Source organism: Macrotis lagotis, chromosome 5, assembly GCF_037893015.1.
Source record: "Macrotis lagotis isolate mMagLag1 chromosome 5, bilby.v1.9.chrom.fasta, whole genome shotgun sequence".
NCBI classification, from domain to species: Eukaryota; Metazoa; Chordata; class Mammalia; order Peramelemorphia; family Peramelidae; genus Macrotis; species Macrotis lagotis.
Genome location: NC_133662.1, coordinates 174,526,898 through 174,548,569, shown reverse-complemented (window position 1 = coordinate 174,548,569; position 21,672 = coordinate 174,526,898). Strand labels below are relative to the sequence as shown.

The 21,672-nt window shown below is 37.0% G+C and overlaps 1 protein-coding gene across 6 annotated transcripts in view; it reads right to left on the bottom strand.

Annotated features, from left to right (window-relative positions):
- Nucleotides 1-257: 257 nt before the first annotated feature.
- The window catches only part of SNX9 (sorting nexin 9), a 111,924-nt gene continuing 90,509 nt past the window's right edge, over nt 258-21,672 (bottom strand). For 4 of the 6 annotated variants that reach the window (XM_074187919.1, XM_074187916.1, XM_074187918.1 and 1 more), the window contains 7 exons: nt 17,552-17,655; nt 13,076-13,153; nt 9,567-9,643; nt 8,408-8,497; nt 5,616-5,730; nt 4,184-4,275; nt 261-1,824 (listed from right to left, as the gene is read on the bottom strand). In XM_074187919.1, coding sequence (XP_074044020.1) covers nt 1,777-1,824; nt 4,184-4,275; nt 5,616-5,730; nt 8,408-8,497; nt 9,567-9,643; nt 13,076-13,153; nt 17,552-17,655 — 604 coding nt within the window. In that variant the 3' untranslated portion in view covers nt 261-1,776. Of the gene's footprint in view, nt 1,825-4,183; nt 4,276-5,615; nt 5,731-8,407; nt 8,498-9,566; nt 9,644-13,075; nt 13,154-17,551; nt 17,656-21,672 lie in introns of all 6 variants that reach the window. The other 2 variants (XM_074187917.1, XM_074187920.1) reach the window with 2 other exon arrangements.

Sequence of the window (21,672 nt, the reverse complement as noted above, 5' to 3'; positions counted from 1 at the left end):
GTTATTTCTTGTCTGTCTCCCCATAGAAGTATGAGCTACTTAAGTTTATAGTGCCTAAGACACAATATAGGAATTTTAAAAATTTGACTGGATGCATTTATATCTTGGTTATTTTCTCCCTTTCTCAACTGAAGGTGGGAAAGGATATAATAGGAAGGAAAGTTGGTTTTAATTTGAAAATAAAGTAACACTTAAAAAACCTACTAAGTCAAATTCTGTTTTTCATTAACAATATACATCAAAGTAAAAAAATAAAAATTCTGAGTTACGTTTTGAGAAAGTGCTTTGAGAATTTACTGTACAGTTCTTAACAGTTTATTTTATAAGTTGCTTCTACATGCATTTGGTGTAAAATATTTATACATTCTTTACAATTTGTACATATATTAAATGGCTGTATCATAAACATGGCTCTACGGAAATTTTATAAAAGGAAATCTGGGGGGTGGGGAGAGAAATTATTTATAAAATATTAACAAAAACCCCTGACACTGAAGTGTAAGATGTTTTCACATACTCACCCTCATTTTATTGATTTTTGGTTTCATCTTATGCTGACCTCTATTTTTCTTTTCTCTAACCATTAATACAGAAAAATGAAAGTAAGGTATGACAGTGGAGTAAGAGCCTCTGGAGCTAAGAAAATATCCCCTGCCCCTCTGTAGGGAGTTTCCTGAAGTGTCAGCCTCAGGCTTAAGTCACTGAACTTGTCAAGGCTATCTTCGGCAGTAATTAAAGTATATGAAGGTGGAGCAAACATCTGAAGTAAGGCTGTGCTTAGGATATAACCAGTGAGAAAAGGGTCCTCTCAGGCTTCACACATTGATCCTCCACTAATGGGGCAGGGGATGGGAGTGGGAGAGAGGTGGGATGTGCAGGGCCATTTTCCTCTTTTGTTGGTAAGTGATTCAACTTTTTTATCTCTCCCTCACCCTCCCAAGATGAAAAGAGCATCCAATGGGGAAAATCCAAGTGGCCTCATTTATCTACTATCATCAGACTGCCTCATGAGTGGAGGGTAGGAAACCCAGTAGTAAAGGACACGTAACGATGTCCCTAAAGGGTGATTTCTAGTGTTTATTAACACTTTGGACTCCAATTTGAAAGGAGAATGAGAGGAAAAAAGATGAAATACCTTCTGAACAGAAGGTATTTTAAGTCAGAGACTTAAAAATCCCAGGAGTTCCCTTTTCAGGACCCTACTGTCCCCACCACCCTAAATATAAGCAGCCGTGTTTCAATGTGTAAATGAAATGTATGTGGATTTTGCTAAATAGTAGGCAGGACTCCCCCAAAGACTGTAGAGTTATAAAAATATACAAACATATATATTTTTATTCTGGCATATTTCATGTTTTTAAAGAAATTAGTAATTATCTGACATTGGGTAAGAACTAGAAGATTTTATGTGATTTAGAGATTAGGAATCTATATAAAAATCAATGGGAAAAACTTTTAATTTTTCATTAACAAATCTCAGCAGTCTGAAGTACTTTCCAAAAATAGAGACAAATTTTTGTTTTTTTTTGTTTTTTTAAATAAGCGATATGAAAAATGAAGGGGATTATCCTTACTAAATGATGCATTTAGGCTAGTTAATAAAGTAAACATCTTAATTTTGTGGGTTCCTTTTTTCCCCCCCTTCAACTCAGTCATTTTTTGGATTTTTTTGGATGGTGAAAGAAGAAAAAGAACAGAAAATAAACTTTAAATTGCATTGCCCCAAGTCAGAAAGAAGCACTTAGGAGTTTTCTTCATATCCTTCTTTGTTCTGGCCTACATCACGGGAAATCGGCCGAGGGCCTGCCTCAGCTTTTCTGCAATCTGAAAGACAAGTTTACATATTAAAACAAATTATACCACACCTTCCACTTGGCAGACTTCCTTCTCCCACTTTACCTTTTTTGTTCCTTTGGAATTATGAGTTAAACATTTTAAGAATATTTGTGAACTTTTTGAAAGCAGACATCCAAGTTTTTTTATGGCATACTTTTTTGTTGCCCAAGTTAAACTCAAAAATTTTGAAATGTTATCTATCAACTATTATAAATTCAGTGTCATAAAAATATTTCAATACATCTTAAAAACAATCCTGTGAAATAAAATACAGCCACCAAAATCACTACAATTTGTAAGTGAAAATTAGATGGGGCTCCTCCCCTGGGCAGCAGCTTTCTCTCAGGCATAAGAAGAGAACTCTCTGAACCAAATATTCTAAGAGGTAACAAAATCCAAAGACTTTCTCCCAGATCACAGATATCTTGTTATTTTTTCAGGTCTCAGTTTCCTTATCTGTAAACAAGGAGTAGCTACTATCCATTGTTTTGTGAGGTTCAAATAAGATGTGTAAATAAAGCATAATTATAACATATGTACCCATTCAATTAAAATACATAAATGTACAATATAAGTAAGCTTAATATTTACATATATCATATATACAAATTTTAAAAAATCTGATAAATACATTTACATATAATTGGCTTCTTTTATAATCCTCTGTATTTTATATAGATTTCACCTGACAGTGAAAGATGTCCATGACATAAAGTTAAGAACCTCTGTTTTAAACAAAATACAAGAATTAAGCAAAAACACCTGATAAAGGGACTGCATCTGATAATTTATGATGACATTCTACCTTCTGCCCTGGTAATCCTCTGACTCTCCACTAAGAGAAGAGTGCTATGTTCCCTTCTCTGATTTTAGGGACCAGTCCCTTTATATAGTTACTCAGATGAGACCCACAGTTGACACTTGTGTCTTCACCACAATATCTACCTCGGGGTGGCTGGGGGCTGGATGAATACAGTGAATTTTTTGCTCTGATTAAAAACTTAGTGGAAAGATGATCCTTAACCTGGTGGGTCAGCTAGCTGCCAGTCACTTTTGCTCTCCTGAAGGGGATTTTTCCTAGGTTAATGGATACAGCTCCACTGTTTCCATGGAATTAAAAATGGGCAGGAAAATAGATGCTCAACTATAGGTGACAAGAAGCTGATTGGAGGCCTGGGGGTGTTTAGAACAAAAGCTTTGCTTTTCATTATGTATCTGCTTTACACACACAGTCTGGTGATGGGAAATATTAGCTCTTATATATGATGTCTTTAGAGAGAGAGAGAGAGACAGAGACAGAAATAGAAAAAGAAAATGCAATGCCTTGCTTTTTTACCTCTTCTGGTACACAAAATCCTTGCTGACTGTGAAACCCCTCTTTCACCAAAAATAAATAAATTAATACATAAATACATAAAGGCTCTGGATTGACTCTCTGCTCCAGTCTCCTTTCCCGGCTGAGGAGCCACTGTGAAGCCCACTATAGCAGTGGGATGATCTCATCTCATTTAATAGAGCTGCATTCCTGGTACTCAGAGAAATGGATGATTCATATGCAGCCCACTGGCCATTATGTAGGGCGGAAGGTGGGAACAAAATAGGGAATTCTTGGGGTTTTAAGAATCCAAGATTCCTTCTGCTTCAAAAAGAACAGAATGTTTTTTTCTGGTATTTACTGAGAGTGAAAAATCAAAGGCCCAAACAAAAGATCTTTCAAAAGTAGTTGATATATTTATTCACCTCTTTTCTTCTAATATGTTCAAATAGGAATAACTTTAACCTCAAACTTAGCAAAATTGTCAAAAATCTACTCTTGGAGAGTTGAGAATCTGTTTCAAAATTCAGAAATGCAATTTGGAATGATTTTTAAAAAGTGACTGAGATATACACATTCCAGAGATGCCACTGCTACTCATCCATCAAATAGGTCAAAGACAGAAAGGCCACAATATGACAAAAACTAGGGGGACCTATGAGTGTGAAGCCCTGAATATACTTTTTAAATTATTTTTTTGTTGGTAAGGCAACAAGATCACACAGCTAGGTAATTGAATATACTTTAAGACTCAACGAATATATTGGCAGTTTAGCTGAACCACTTTTTCTTTTTTTTTCTTCTTTGTTATAAAAGATGGTTCATTGAATAGGGAAGTATGGAAGGATAGATTTAGAAACAATATATTGGGGCAGCTAGGTAGATAGAGCACTAGCCCTGGAGTCAGGAAGACTGTGACTCTGGGCAAGTCACTTAACCTCACTGCCTTGCAAAAACCAAATAAATAAAACAAAAAAATTAAAATATTTGTGCCCACCAGTGCAAATGCTTGAAAAAGAAACGCCAACTTACCGTTTCATAAAACTGTACCTGCTGCTCCAGATACAGGCGAATGACACTGTTATAGTCATATATCCGGTTACTGTGAAAGTGATTCATCTCCGCTGCAACCAAACCAAGACATAAATCAGCTTAAGATTTCCAAAAGTAAATGACTCTCCATGGTGATGATTACTCATCCAAAGGAATTTAACCTTGCTGCCTTCAGAGGACACTCAAACCTCAGTTTATTTTACAAGAGATTGGGGAAAGAATGACAAAACTAAATTAAGCCACCAGCAGATTAAGCCAACTGGATGAGTGTAATTAATGTAAATTAGTGACTACCTTAGAAAGAAATCTGTGAGGCACTTCCTGGAGTCAGGAAGATCAGAGATCAAAAAAGGTCAGAGGACTTGCCTGCTGCCACACAGGTAGCAAGTTTTTCAGTAGGTCTGGCTTCATAAATATTTGATCCTCGTCAAAACTAGGGGAGATTTTGTCAATTAGTCCCTTCGGACGCCTGGTAACCCCATTTAGATTTTTCTTGGCAAAGCTTTTCCAGCAAGTGTGACATATGAGGAAACTGAGGCAAATGAGATTAAGTGACTGCTCAGGGTCATCTGGTGAGGAAGTGTCTGAGGCCAGATTTGAACTCAGATGTTCCTAACCCCAGGCCTGGTGCTCCATTCACTGCACCACCTAGCTTCATTGTTATAGAGTAAAACTTTTTAGGATTTATGATTCTAAAAAGGAATCAAATTTAAAATTCTGTGCTCTTTTCATAGGAAATACCAAACCAAACTGGTCTGTTGGGAAAAACCAGCCCAGGTTTGCTTTAACAGCACAAAAATATTTTACAGGACAAAAAGGCTGAAATTTTAAGAATTTGGATGGGGAGTGGTTTCCAGGCTGTGGTGGCAGCAGGATCCCAAAACTTAATTTTGGGATATGAAAAGTTAAAGCTAAAGGTGTTAGGAGTTAATGAGGTGATTTCCATTAGTTTCCATTAGTTATAACAATCAAAAAGTTTTATCTTCATGTAAGTTGCCCATTGTGGCTGAATAGTCAAATTATGGGAAAGTGCAATTGAATATGACTAATTCTGTAGATGCTTGGATCATAGGAAAACACAGAAGCTTCTCAGGTATTTTATTTTACAAGGCAATGGAGGTTAAGTGACTTGCCCAAGGTCATACAGCTAGGTAATTATTAAGTATCCGAGGTAGAATTTAAACTCAGGTTTTCCTGACTTCCGGGACAATGCTCTAAACACTGTGCTACCTAGTTGCCCTCTTCTTAGGTATTTAAAGATAAACCCACATTTTAGATTTAGTGGTAAATTTTCTTTCAAGTAATTTAGTTAACTGTTTATATTTGAATTTCAGTGCTATCTGACAAAGTTTCAACATTAAAAACAATTCCCTTAAGTGTCAGCACAACTAGACAAAGTTTTCATATTTACCTTGTAATGCATAAGACATTATGCCTACACGCTTCACCATGTTTTGTTTGTCCTGGGGGGTGATTTTACTGGTTGCAACCAATTTATCACTTTCTTTCACCTTCTCTATTGCTCCCTATCAAATAGAAAATTGGGCATAGTTAGTTAAATCAATAAAAAATCAAAAGGTTGCTCTATATCATAGTTTAAATGAGAAAGATGCTCCTACATTCTGAAAAAAGTGAAGCATAGACATCACAGAGAAAGCAACCAAACAGTTGCTGGAAAAGACCTAGATAAATGAAACAAGATTCTTATATCACAATCTAGCACCAAGAGTGGTGATAAGTGTATGAGGATCATTCCACCATAAAGGAATATAAATCCACAAGCAGTTAAAAAGAGAGCAATGGGAGAGTTCAAAAAGAGTTGGAGGTGAAACTCAATTAGGAGTTTTGTGGAAGAGGTCTTAAAAATACAATGTCAATAGACAGAAGAAAAGGCAGGGAGTAATCCATGGGTGGTGGATGCTAACAGAAAGGCAGAAATCAAGGGACATAATTATGAAACAAGAAGAATAATGTAGAGAATAGTTAGAAACAAGGGTAAAGATGGCAGTTTGGAATCAGATTGTGGAAGACCTTGGATGTTAAGGCTTTAAGGGAACTGGATTTTATTTATCAAGTAATGGGGGAGTTAATCAATGGCTTCTGAGAAGTGGAGTGTCATATAGCATGGATCAGAGGGTGAATTCCAGTAGAATTTTACAATAGAAAACAAGGGTCTGAAACAGTGGCATTAGGAATAGAAAAGTGGGTTGGATTCAAGGGACAACATGGAATAATTCAGGTGACTGATAAAGACACACACGCTACATCTCCTCATGATGTACTAAGAATAAAACATACATTTTTGGAGAACAGCCCATGTGGGAATATGTTTTACTTGATTATTCATATTTTAAAATTAAGTTTTATTTTTTCAACTATCAAGTATTCATTTCCTCTCCATCCTCAGAACTTGTAAAAAATAAGAATCAAGTAAAACAAATTCACATATTGGCCATGTCCAAAACTGTGCATATAATTTTATATAATAGGGTACCACCTATGACTAGGCTTATTTATTATAAAGACTTTGCTTTTATGGGTTTTTTCCCCAATGGAGGAGAAAAAAAAAGTTAATTGAAAAGAAACTATATATACAGGATTATATATGTACTTTTTTTTTAAGGTTTTGCTAGGCAATGGGGTTAAGTGGCTTGCCTAAGGCCACACAGCTAGGTCATTATTAAGTGTCTGAGACCGGATTTGAACCCAGTTACTCCTGACTCCAGAGGTATGCTTTATCCACTGCGCCACCTAGCTGCCCCCATATATGTACTTTTGAGGGAAGAGATAGAGAAGGAAAAGAATCATACAGGAAGAGGCAAAGATGACTTTAAAGATTTGAGCTTAGGTTATATGGGAATGACATTAACTAAAGCAGAAAAGTCAAGAGGGAGATTTGGTGAATTTGATATTCTGTAATTTAGATTGTCATGCTGTTCCAGAGACAAAACACACTTCTTACTCTTATGATAGGAATTCCTTCTAAAAGCCAAACCATTCCAACTTTAACAGTATGCCCTTCAAAACTGCAAAACCATGAATTTATATGGATTTTCCTTCCTTCATGCTATTTTAATTATTTATTTAGAACAATTCAGGGAACAATTAAGTCCTTTGATTACTCCACTGCTGTAATCAAGCTAACAACCACCATGACAAACTGAAATTCTAAAATAGGGAGGCCTGGCTGTGGGCACAATCTAGCTTTGGGTCCAAGAAGAGAGAAACTAAATGAGCACCTGGAGACAGAAGAGGAAGAATCAAGAGACTGAAGGAGGTGGTGAGTGAGCTGAAACTGAAAAAGAGATAAGGAAGAAATGAACTAGGAGTGTGGTGGTGGAACAGGAGAAAGGAAGGCAGGGACTTCTCATGGATGGACACAGCTAAAAGGCCACTGTGGCAGTAATGAGCTCATGACAATGAAGAATGGGGAATTAGACCATTTTCTAAGATGGAAGTATGGCTCCATATTGTGAAAGATAATAAATATAAAAAAGAGGAGTGTGTTTTTGATCTTAAAGACAACAGGATGTCAGTCACTGGAACTTTTTGAGAAGGGGATTAACAAAATCAGTCCTGTGCTTTAGGAATGTTAATCTGGCAGCTGTGTGGAGGATGGTTTGGAGAGAAGAGACTGAGACAAGAATATTAATTAGAAGGTTGTAGCATTAATCTAAGTGAGAGGTGATGAGGCTCTGAACTTTAGCCCTGGCTGAGTGAGTGGAGAAGGGAATTGTTTTTATTTTAAAATACTCAAGAGTTGGGAGATTTATGGCAAACAAACAATATTGCTAATCATTACAGTTCTACTCACAAAACTTCTCTTATTAATTTCAGAGACAAATGATAATTGGCTTTACTTTGACAGGAAGCACTTGATGAAAACAAAGAACTAAGATATTTTATGTATTCTATGAGGACAGGGTTATTATGTTCATTCTCTTTGAGACTTATTTTAAGTATATTAAAAGAAAATGGGATTATATTATTATATGAGATTAACTGAGCTAAGGAATTAAGTTATTTACTAATTTTCCATTGTAGACCCCAAAACAATGGTTCTGTAGAGCTCCAGTTTCAAAAGGTACCAGGTAACCCCTCCCCCATTTTGTTAAACAACTAAGAGCAATTGTTGAACACCCAGTATCTTTGAGGAATGGTGCAATATTTTGACAATATTTCGACAGCTCAGGATTAAGATACCTTGTGAGCACCAAGGATGTCAGGGAAACAGCCAAGGAATCCTTTGTATTCATGATTACATTCCATCAGGAAATGGAGATCTTTCTTTGGCTAAAATACATACAAAAATATGTTGATAATTCGTGACAAATAAAAAAAGTTATTTAATTTAATAATTTTTTAAACACATAATCTACATACCAATTAAATCTCAGATGTTGTGTTTTAAATGTTCAACTATAATTCACTACAAAAAGAACTGAAGCAAATCTCTTTTTATGTATTACATTTTGTGAAAAATTAACTTTAAAATAGCCTTTAAAATGAGTAATTTTGAAATAACAGAAGTTACTCATTATGAAAACAATGAATTACCTTATTTGAATCTGTTAACAGCACTAGGAAGAAGTACAATATTACCCTCTTTTACAGTCAAGTAAACTGAGGCAAACAAATTTTTTTCCATAAGGCAATGGGGGGGGTCACACAGCTAGGTAATTATTAAGTGTCTGGGGCTAGATCTGAACTCAGGTCCTCCTGATTCCAGTGTCGATGCTCTATCCACTGAGCTACCTAATTTTTTTAAAGACTTGTCCAGAGACACACTGCTAGTAAGTGACTGATTTCTTGACTCCAGAGTCAGTATACTATTTATTATGTCACCTAGGTACACAATTTTTGGATTTGAAACTATTTTTCCCTTTAGTTGTAGTATATTTTTCTTATATGTATATTTTTTTGGGTTTATTTATTTTTTTTATTTTTAGGTTTTTTGCAAGGCAAATGGGGTTAAGTGACTTGCCCAAGGCCACAAAGCTAGGTAATTATTAAGTGTCTGAGACCAGATTTGAACTCAGGTACTCCTGACTCCAGGGCTGGTGCTTTATCCACTACACCACCTAGCCTCCCCCTTATGTGTGTTTTTTTTAAAAGAACAATTTACTTGAACCTGGTAAAGTTGAGAAAGTTAATGAGAGTACTGGCCTAGAGTTTGAACCTGGCTTCCAACACTGCATATCAGAGAAGCTAACTTAAAAAAGTCTGCTTTGCTTTTTGCCCTTAGTTTTCATAAGAACTGTATATCAGGAGAAAGAGTAAAATTTCCTCTTTTAAGCCAAACACTAGGCTGTGTCTCCTTTTCCCTAGAATTACACAGTGATCTGAGCAGCCACATTCATACCTGCTCTGCCACAAGATTAGCAATTTCTTCATAAGTTTTTCCTGCTTCTGTTATTGCATCATTGAGGTCTGTTTCACCTGAAAATACAATTGCATTCACATCAATGTACCATCTGGACTAAAAGAAACAGAATTGGGAGAGAAAAAAGGATATTCGCATATGTAAACATAAAATTGAGCAAATTGCTTGATGTTGGTGACTTCTATTTTGGCTGGAAATGGAAGAGCCCATTAAAATGGGAACCAAGTAGTTTGTAAAAAATTCTTATGGACAGAATGAGTTGAATTATATGATGCACACACACATACATTTTTATAATTAATGTTTGAAGCACTTTTACAACTAGAATTATGTCACACACATATATCAGACATTTAATAACAACCTATTTGTAATTATGAACATAGATAAGCATTAATATTGCGGCAGTAGGCAATGGAATAGTGTTTATCATAGGAAGTTGTGAAAATGTTGTAGTGACAATTACCTTGAAGTTTATTATGATTCATTAGGATTCTGCTGTGATCATGATACCAGTATTAGCAGAATCAACTTTTCTTCTCTAGTGGCTGGTCTGCTTTACACTTGTTTATTCTGTCTTACTGTGTAATTCTTATTCCCATGCAAACATTCAAGTGACCACCCCATCCATAGACCCAACTCTGTAGTCTAGTTCTCACCATGCAACTCTCCTTGCTTGTTGGAATGTGGACTTCCCAATCCCCACCCCCACCTTTAACTTTAGATCCCCCTGTCCCTCCAAACTGAGCCACTCATGTGCTTGGATGAAAAGGGGAGGCACTAACTACAACCCTCTCAGAAAGATAGTGAAAGATAGTGAAACAATGAACTTTATAACCCCATTTTCTAACAAAAAAGTCCTTAGACTTGTGGGCATTGTCAGCTGACTGGCAGCTAAACCCTCCTACATTTTTTATCTCCCCTTATTGGAATTTGAGTTTTTTGAGATTAGGGACAGATTGTTTTGTGTTTTTATTTGTGACCCCCAAGGCCCAGAACAGAGTAAGCATTCAATAAAATGCTTCATTCATTCTTATCAACCCTATGCAAATTTTCAGTCAAAGAATGCTAAAGAAACTCAAACTAGTCCAACTTATACTTGAATAAGAATGTCCTTATGCTGAGAAATGATTTTTCAAGCTAAGATTTTGTTTCAGCTAAACCTAAGTCTTCTTTCTTTGCCATTTCCACTCATTTCTAGTTTGTGAAGGTGATTTTTTTACAACTTATGTTGAATAGACAAGGGTCAAGTGTAGATCTCTAGAGTGCTACTCTAGAGGTATGCTTCTAAGTTGAACTTTGCCATGGGTGCTTCTTTTTGGGTTCCAAAGACACTTAACTGTACTATCCTTACAGCTCTAGCTCATATCCCTTCATCCTTTCCACCATTAGGGCTTGAGGGCTTTGTTAAATTCTTTCCTAAAATCTACAGAATTTCTCTTAACTACTATTCTAGAAGTTACACTGTCAGGAAAAGAAAAGAAATTAGTTGTCCCAACCTGTTTTTGAAAAAGTCATGCTGGTTTTTAGTAATGCCTACTTCTCTCTTTAGATACCTACCAGAATAAAAATTAAGACTTTAGTTTCACAGGCTCCACTACTCTCCCTTTTCTAAAAACTGGGACTGCACTGACCCTTCCTTCTCCAGGGTTTTGGTGCCTTTTATATATTTAACATTTTCCAAACATTACCAATAATTACCAAGCAATCTCATTCCTTGTTTTTTTTTCAGAATTTTAGAATAGTTTATTTTGGACAGGTGACAAGCTCATTGAGGGCAACTAGATGTCCTGTCATATTCTTGATGTATTTACTTCCTGCTATGCATGTTTTCAACTCTTCTTCCCAGTATAAATTGTTCCATTTGGGAAAAAAAGTAAGCAAAATATCCAAAGCAGCATTCTTATGCTTTGTTTCTTCTCTTGCACTCAAAATGCCTTTAAAACTCTTCCCCCCACCCTTTTTGCTGTCCTTGTTTACCACTAGTTTTTAAAATTATAAGCTCATTCTAGGCTTCAGCACTTGTTATTGTTTAGTATCTTTCCTCAATTGTGTTTTTGCTGCTTCTACCTTCTGTAGAATTTTTTTTTTCGATTTTTCAAGGCAATGGGTTTAAATGGCTTGCCCAAGGCCACATGGCTAGGTAATTAAGTGTCTGAGGTCGACTTTGCTCTATTCACTGCACCACCTAGCCACCCCCGTAGAAGACTTTTAAAAATAAATTGACTAGTAAGAGTTTCTTGTGAGGTTACATCTGTCTTTTTACGTAGTTTTTCTCTTTTTCTCTTCACTGGATTCATTTTTGGATATCTTGTCCATCTTTTCAATGAATGCTTTCAAATCTGCTCTTCCCAAATCTAGGGTACACACCAGACTATATCTAGCCTTTCTTTCCTTGCCTATCCTACACAAAATCAAAGGTTCTGTCATTTGTTTTTACTTTAGTAAACATCTCTTCCTTAATGATTACAATACATTACAGAATTGGAGTTCTTGTCCTTTTTTTAACCCTTTAAATGATGAAATTGACTTAAGAACTCCTGATCTATATTAATCTTTTATAACAATATTACTTTAGAGCTTTGTTTGTTATCTGTTAAACAAAATAAATCTCAATCTAGCAACCTGTAAAATTACATGGAGATAAAACTGAAGATCTGTGCTAAGGAGGGATTCCATTGCAATTTCTTGCCAAATTCAATTGAACAAAGAAAAATATATAATATTCCACTGGGAAGTGGGGAGGAAGCCAATATTTGCACTGTTAAATTTAACTTGAGGAGGGAGAGAAATTTCATAGTGAGGGCTATAGAAAAGGTTTTTCCAAGGAAGGTGGCACCTGAAGTTAAGCCTTGAAGGAAGCTAGAGATTTAAAAGGAAGAGGTGAGGAGGTGAGCAGAGCAGGCTTCACACATCCAGCCTTTGCCAAGGGAGTTATGATTAGATTTCTATTTGAGGGTCATCTCTGTTGGCTCCTAGCTGTTGTTAGGCCATGGCAGGAATGTGCTAACTGCCAATTAAAGTCAGTGGATTAGATTGTATCACCCATTATCTGAGATAGTTTCCTGTCCACATTTTTTCCTCAACTCCTCCATGTATAAAAGTTAACTTTCTAGAAGGCCCCCCCCCTTGCCCTCCTTTCAAGATCCCATACATTCCCATAAGGAGGGCTAGAGAGGACATCTAATCCAGTACTTTCATTTTCTCCATGAGGAAACTGGGCTTCAAGCAGCATGTGCAGCCTTAGGTGGTAAGGCAAAGTCAGCACAGGTTGTTTTAGAGAAAAAGCTCCAAACTGGCCACAATGATGGGATATGATCTTTTATCCCAGTCCCTAACTGGTAGATCAGAAATCCTAGAGGCTACACCGTAGCTTCTCTTGTCACTTAAAATTTTTTCTTCCTTTCTCATATTTTTGGAGAACACTAGATTAGATGATGGTATGGTACCAATGTTTCAGTCTATATACAAATAAATTAAAGTTGTACCTTGGTAGCCACTAGTACTGAAAACAGTTGCTAAACACTGCAAGGCTTTTCCTATCTTCTGGTATTCCTTGGGCAATGCTAAGAAAAGAAAAGAAATAATGATTAGTTAATCTGAGGATTCATCAAAGTCACTCATACACCTTTGTTTCCACTTTAATCTGCTGCTTAATAATTCTCTTACTCTTTCACTAGTACATTTACCTACTAGAGAAAAAGATATGAGGTGCTGTTTCTATTTTTTTTGAAAATTTTGAAAATTTATTTAAGGCAATGGGATTAAGTGACTTGCCTAAGGTCACACAGCTAGGCAATAATTAAGTGTCTGAGGCCACATTTGAACTCAGGTCTTCCTGACTCCAGGGTTGGGGCTCTATCCACTGCACTACCTAGCTGCCCTGTTTGTATTTTAATATCTCCTCTGCATGGCAGATCAATTGCTAGGCAAGCATAAGGAATGCATCATGGGTGCACTGAATAAAAGGCAATGGGCAAAAACAGCTGCAAGAATTTACATAGTTAAATGCTATGGAAACACCAAGAACTATCTTTTCTGATTTGGGCCCAAGCAGGATCCTTGAGCTACACTTTATTTTCCTGCTCTAAAACTCCTATTCTTTGATTCCAGAAATTCAAAATTCTTTCTAATTCGATAGAGTTGAAAGAACTCAATGCAAAAAAATGTTTAAATTATGAATTTTTAAAGTGCATTTACATCTTTCCACAGTTGATCTCTTACCTTAAGGAAGAAAAAAACATCACATTTGAAAATTTTTGTTAATATTTAGTAAATAGATAGCTAGCATTTGGAGGCAACAAGAGGACTGGAAGTCAGGAAGACCAGAGTTCAAATCTGATCTCAGAGGCTTACTAGCTGTATGACTCTGAGTGAGTCACTTAATCCTCCTTTGTTTTAATCCCCTAGAGAAGGAAAACTCCACAGACAGTGCTGACATGCTATAGTCCACCAAGGCACTAAGAGTCAGACCCAGACCAAACAAGAACAACAAAAGTGAACACAGCATTTTGCTATAATTTTATATCCCCTGGGAGGTGTTTGCTGTTACTATCTCCATTATATAAACAGGTAACCAGACAATAAATGACTTTGTCCAGCTAGTAAGTATTTGGATCTGAACTCAGGGTTCCCCGATTCTAGAGCCAGAACTCACTCTTATAAGACATTTCTTAAACATCTTAGAAAACTGTCAGCAGAAGTGACTGAGGTGCAGACATAACAGCAATCAGGTGATGCGGGCTGTAGCTAAATAAATCTGACCAGCTGCTGTGGCATTTTCTTTTTAGGACTTTGGTTCCACCATCTGGACCCGAGCATGTGGTTCCCAAGCATGGCTCTTTGGTGTCAAATAACTCTTGCATACAAGGCTGCCTTACCCATATATATACATACATACACACAAACATACATACACATATATACACACATGCACATAAATAATGACATCAGATATGGCAAAAGCATGAAACTGGGTATAAAACCTCTCTCTCCCCATTTACCAAATCTGATGTAACCATTCACATACTGTGCGCTCTTTTATGGGAGAGGGATACCAAGTGTTTGAAAGACAAATTAGGATTCCATAGTTTTAATCAGACCGTTGAGGTCACTCCCTAAATAATTAGTGTTGGCTAATCCAAGTACAGTTCCCAAAGTCTGAGTGCTGTCTTAAGCTTTAATAGTTTAAAAATGTGTGTGTGTGTGTGTGTGTGTGTGTGTGTGTGTGTGTGTGTGTGAATGAGTGAGTGTCCATCTGTCTGTCTCTCAGACTCCCAACACCCACAGGTCCTACTGCCAGCAGCCTTTGGTGGGTGGCTCAGAGACCTTTTGTTTTTGGATTCATTTCAGGGGTGTGAGGGCAGGACAGGGTTGAGAACTAAACCCTGGGGAGGAGCTATATACCCACTACTTTATATCATCTGTGCAACCCTAGTTAAGTCAACTAATCTCTCTGAGCCTTAGTTTTCTCAACTGTAAAATGGGGATCCTTGTACTACTTAAAACTCATAGGATATGCTTTTAAAGTTCAGGGAACTATGAACACACCCGCCACATACTATTTTTTGGCTAGTTTTTTTTCTAGAAAAATTCTTTTGTCTATAAAAGTTATTTATTATGGCCTAAAAAAGTGTGAATTTTGGTTTTTTTAATTGAAAACTTGCTGATGTTGACTTTTCAGACTTAAGTTCCATATTCAGAGTACCTCATCAGCTCTCTGCCATGGGACAGAAGCAAAGCTATCATTACTTCTGATAGCTGTCCCTCAGGCAGAGGTAGCTCACTTGTCAGCAAATCCTAAATGATTTTTTTCCCCTGATAAAAATGTGACTATTTAAAGTACCTTGCAAGAAAGCTTTAAGTAGATTATAAATGCAACATGTTACCTCTTTTCAATATTTTAAAAAGATTGTACCACTCCTTTTATAACAGACTTATTTATTAGTCAGAAAACATTTCAGGTCTTGTGTTAAGTACTAAAGGAACAAGAAATTATCAATATGCTCTTCTAATTAAAATAAAACCAGCATTCCTTCACGATACATGCCTTTGTGTGTTATTGGAAGGATATAAAATGATGCCTCTGTTCGCCAAAAACTGCTTCAGAAATTAGTAGCATTATTCTGCTGCATTTTTGGAACCTGCATTTTCAGCATTATCTTTAAGCTGTGGGAAGCCTATGTCAATAGGTCAGCCTGGATATTGGGGAGAAAGTTCAACTTTCCTCTAAGATGTGGCACCAAGCTAATGATCCACCTCTGGTTGCCACCACTCCCAGCTTTGTGGTAGCTGATAAGAGTGATGGGGTGACTTGGAGATAAATCTAGGTTTGAGATAGTAATTATTCTGCATGGTCACTGCCCTTCCTCTGTTTGAGCTTTTTCCTCTGGCTGTGGCACATTCTGCCTCTCTAGCTTCTTCTAAAATTGTGTTCATACTTTTCTACTTTATGTGCAAAGTGTCACAGTTGGAGCTACATAAGCCTATCTCTAGAAATTGCTGGAAGAGAGATAAGAACAAGCATCATATCTTAGAGACTGGGGGGGGGGGTAGTACATTGTGTATATTCTCTCATTTAAAAATCACTTAATTAAAAAAAAATCACCACCACCACCAAAAAAAAAATTCATGTGATGATTCTCATTGAAGGAAATATAAAAACGGACTAAAATTCCCAGTTTCCCAAGTAAGGATTAGAGAATGGGGCATTCTGATGAATCACATTTTGGCAGAGAGGGCATGGTCCTAATAGAGAGATGTATCAGTTTTTAGAGAAATACAGTATATATTAAGAACCCATTTACTATCCTAAACATAATTACAGATCTCTTTGATGGTTTAGAATTTAAAAAGCCTGAGGTTTACTCTAATGAGTTTCAGCTCTCATTGTACCACTGCTATAGTACCAGATAATAGAGAGTTCCTCCCTCAGAATGATGAATAGTTTTCCAGGGTATTTGGTATATAGTAGCATTTTGTGGGTTAATTAAAAGGGGAAAAAAAAAGAATGCCAATCAACAATTACTCTTCAGAAGGACATCAGAAATCTAAATTGACTATACCATGAAAGTTGGAGTAAGTCATTTCTAAGTCATTCTGAGCATTCTCAGGAAATCCTATGGAAATCCTATGGAAATTGTGAATTCACATAGGAACTTGTGAATTTTTAATAACTTATTCTATTCTAGACCCCCCTGCTAAGTTCTGGGGATATGAAGGCAAGAAACTCCCCCAAACTCCCAATTTCTGCTGTCAAGGAGCACACACACAGTATAAGTATAGATGCCTGACTTATAAATTGTATTTCTAAGGGGTGAGAAAGGGTAGGGGGATGTTTAGGGTTAAGCTACTTGCCCAGACGATAAGTGTCTGAAGGAGGATTTGAACTCAGGTTCTCTAGACCCTAAGGCTGCTGCTCTATATCCCCTGTACCACCTAGCTGCCTCATAAATTGCTTGACATTTTCCAAAGTGCTTTTATGTACATGAGATAATTTCAATATCAAAGTACACTTGCAAGATAGCAAGACTAAGTACCACCATTTCTATTTTACACATGTGACTACAATTTAACTGTATGCTGCTGTGGAAGGCTCTAAATTGTCAGGCTGATAATAATTAAAATAACTAGCATTTATTTAGTAATTTAAGGTTTGCAAAGCATTCCAGACATCATGCTTTACAAATCTTATCTCATTTTAGCCTCAGAACAACTCTGGGAGGTCTACCTTGGTTTCTTCCTTGGAAACCTAAGTGACTTGTCCAGGGTAACATAGTTGAGCAAATGTCCCAGACAGGATTAGAATTCAGGTCTTTGTAATTCCAGGTTATTCTACGAACCACAATTTCAAACTACCTAATCAAAGAGTTGACCTACCCATTTTTCTTCTGGGGCCCAGAATTCATTCATGCTGCAAAATTCAAGCCAACAAGAGCAAAGGAGAGCAAGCAAATGAGACTTACGTCCTGTACACCGCTTCCAATGTTCTTGCCCCACTGTCAGCAACTCCTTCACACCATCATCCATGGCTTTAGTGAACTTCCCAACAGCTTCACATTTCTGTTCTCTATGAAGCAAAGACAACAACTGATGGATTGATGAGATAAGAAGGTTCCTTGATAGATTAAGGTTGTTGAACAATGACACCAACCAAACATCTGAACTGACTAGTGGAAAATAGCTACTAATATTCTGTTCAGGGTCTTAATGGAGAAATGAACATTTTCCATCAATGATCCAGTCTTTTTTTCCTCCAAAGCCTGGAGTCCCCTCAATTATTCAGTATAACAGTGACAGACCAAGTAACAAAATAAATCATTCATTCAATTTATTTATTTATTCAATTTGTTTAATTGCTCATTCTAGTAATAATTACTAATATGTAAACTCCTACATAAGCTATCTACTCTTTGAATATGTAGCTCCTGGTGGGAACATAAATTGTTTATTTAATTGTACAATAGCAATATTGCAAAAATCAGAAAAATGTTCTTTTCTTTCTTTCTTTTTTTTTGCAAGGCAGTGAGGTTAAGTGATTTGCCCAAGGTTACACAGCTATGTAATTATTAAGTGTCTAAGGCTGGAATTGAACTCACGTCCTCCTGACTCCAGGACTGGTACTCTCTCCATTGTACCACCTAGCTGTCCCTGAAAAATATTTTCTTAAGGTATTTAAGAACCCAACCAGTTTCAAGATGGTGGGGTAAGTGATATTATTATCTAGAATCACCAGCAGAAATGGAAAAATTAGCTTTGATTTACTATCCTTTGTGGAAATGCAGTGGAGCAGGGAATGAACAGATATTGGGAGGAGGGGACTAATCCACAAAGTAGATGATCCAACCCAATGATGAGAACCTGGCTATCTTTGTGCCTAACATAGCAAGCCAAAATGTTCCTTTCCAAAGTGGACTGGATAGGAGACCTCAGCAGACAAAGATATATGTACTCTAGACTACAATAAGATTTAGCAGAAAATTAATGCTCAAATATTTATGAGTTTTGGAATGTATATACAATGGTTTTTAGAGAATAACATAAATCTAGGTCTTGATTCTTTCACCTGTTTTTGCATTGCAGCCCCTATCTGAAAGTGAGAATAGGTATTCATACTGCTTCTGAAGAAGCTGGACAGATTAACAAGATGTATTAATTTTGGATCACTTCCAAAAAAGTATCATGTAAATTTAAAGCACATTAAAAAGCAACTTATTAAAGCATTGTTTATCACTCAAACTTATATTTTGCATAAAGTAATAAAAATCTATCAGTACTTTAAAACTAAATTCTCTTCACACACAATTATAAGAATACTGCCAACACTACTTCTCCAGAACTAATTTGTATATGGAGCCTTAAAGTTTTCAAATCATTTACATATATTACTATTATTTTTATTTATTTATTTTTAGGTTTTTGCAAGGCAAATGGGGTTAAGTGGCTTGCCCAAGGCCACACAGCTAGGTAATTATTAAGTGTCTGAGACCAGATTTGAACCCAGGTACTCCTGACTCCAAGGCCAGTGGCTTTATCCACTCCGCCACCTAGCTGCCCCTATTTTGTTTGTTTTTGAGTCATTTGGGGTTAAATGACTTGTCCAGGGTCACATGGCTCAAGTTCTCCTGTCTCCAGGCCAGGTGCTGAATCTACTGCGCCACCTAGCTGCCTGTTTTCATATATTATTTCATTTGATTCATTTAGTTGACTTGCCCTTTTTTACACACATAAGGAAACCAGTCCCTTTGTTGCCTCTGTAAACTCAAAAATTGCAAAGGATCCTGGAGTTGGTGGTGTGTTGATAAATGTTTAACACTTGGTAATCAAAAAAAGGTAGTAAACACTTTTAAGTTTAATTATTAACATTTTCTCCATCACATAAATGCTCCAACATTAAAAACCTAGACCAGAGATAGACCTGTTTTTGTACTTGAGAGAGAATAGTTTTTACCTTCTAAAGACAATAACCCTTTTCTTTACAGGTTTATGAATTTACAAAATAAAACTTATTACATTCTTAGATCACTGGCCCTCTAGATCACAGTTTGCAGACCTCTATTCTAGACAACCAAAAAATAATTCAAGTCCTTGATTAGAAGCATGTCCATTTTTAAGGTATAAATGCTAAAAATTTAATAACTGACTCTGGTTTTATCTGGCTCCAGTACAGCTCTGAGGTCCTCTAGTCCAACCTTTTTTTTTTTTAATATTTAATATTTATTTATTCTCATTTTGTACAAATTTTTTTATACATTAATAAAATATTCTTGATCAAGAGTAAACAAAATACCCCCTCCCCCCAAAAATATAGACTCACTTGAGTGATAAAGGGGAGAGAAAAAAATTAAAATAAAAAAATAATAGTAATAATTGTAGGTACGGCCAGGTGGCACAATGGATGGAGCACCAGCCCTGGAGCCAGGAGCACCAGAGCCCATATCTGGCCCCATACACCCAACGATCACCCAGTCATGTGACATGCAAACCACCCCAACCCCACTGCCCTGCAAAAACCAAAAAAAGAAAAAAAAAGACCCAAAATAAAATAAAATAGTAATAATAGTAGGGGTGGCTGGGTGGCGGACAGAGTATTGGCCCTTGAGTCAGGAGCACCCGGGTCCAAATCCAACTTCAGACACACAATGATCACCCTGAGATATGGCCCCAGGCAGGCCACCCAGCCCCATTTGCCCTGCACCCCCCCAAAACAATAATAATAATAAATGTGCTTCAGTCTTTGTTCCAACACCTACAACTCTGTCGCGGGTGGATCACATTCTTTATGATAAGTCCATCACAAAAGTTACTTCCATATTTTTCCACCATTGCCATTGCTGATCGCAAGTCCCTCCTTTCGTATTTCTCCACTACCATGTACTATATTTTCTCTCTCCTTTCACTCTGACTCTGCTGTAGGGTCGCTGAGTGGCGCAGTAGACAGATCCCTGGTCCTGGGGCCAAGAGGCCCCTGAGCCCCCATACCACCCCTTAGGCCAAGCATCCACCTGGCCCTATAGTCCTGGGTAGGCCTTCCAATCCCAGCCCCTTGCAAGAAGTAAAAAAGAAAATGTGTTATATCTGACCACTCTCTCCCGTGGTCCATCCTCTCCTTTATTCACATCCCCACCCCTTCCCCCTGCTCCCCCCCTTCTTCTTACTCCAGATGTCTATACCCCACTGAGTATATATGCTGTTTCCTCTCCTAGCCACCTCTGATGAGAGCGAAGATTCCCTCATTCCCCCCTGCCTTCCCCCCGTTCCATATCATTGCAATAGCTCATTGTAATAAAGAAAAATCTTATTATATGAAATATCTTGGCCTATTCCCTCTCTCCTTTTTCTTTCTCCTATTACATTTCCCTTTTTTCTACTGACTCCATTTTTACACCATATTTTATCTTCAAATTCAGCTTTCTCCTGTGCTATAAACTATAAAAGCTCCCTCTACCTGCTCTATTAACTGAGAAGGTTCATATGAATATGAATATTATCAGTGTCATTTTTCTATGCAGGAATAAAATGCAGTTCATCATCATTAAGTCCCTCATATTTTCCCCTTCTCCTCTACTCTCTATGCTTCACCTGAATCCTGTATCTGAAGACCAAACCTTCTGTTCAGCTCTGGCCATTCCAAAAGGAACACTTGAAATTCCCCTGGTTCACTGAAAGTCCATCTTTTTCCCTGGAAGAGGACATTCAGCCTTGCTGGGTAGTTCATTCTTGGCTGCATTCTAAGCTCTTTTGCCTTCCGGTATATTATATTCCAAGCCCTATGAGCTTTTAATGTAGTTGCTGCTAAGTCCTGTGAGATCCTGACTGCAGCTCCAAGATATTTGAACTGTGTGTCCTTCTGGCTACCTGTAAAGTTTTCTCTTTGACTTGGGAGTTCTGGAACTTGGCTATAATATTCCTAGGGGTTGGTTTTTTGGAATCTTTCTTGGGGGGATAGGTGGAGTCTTTCCATTTCTATTTTGTCCTCTGCTTCTAGGACATCAGGGCAATTTTCCTGTAGCAATTCTGTGAAAATGATGTCAAGGCTCTTTTCCTGATCATGACTTTCAGGTATTCCAATAATTTTCAAATTATC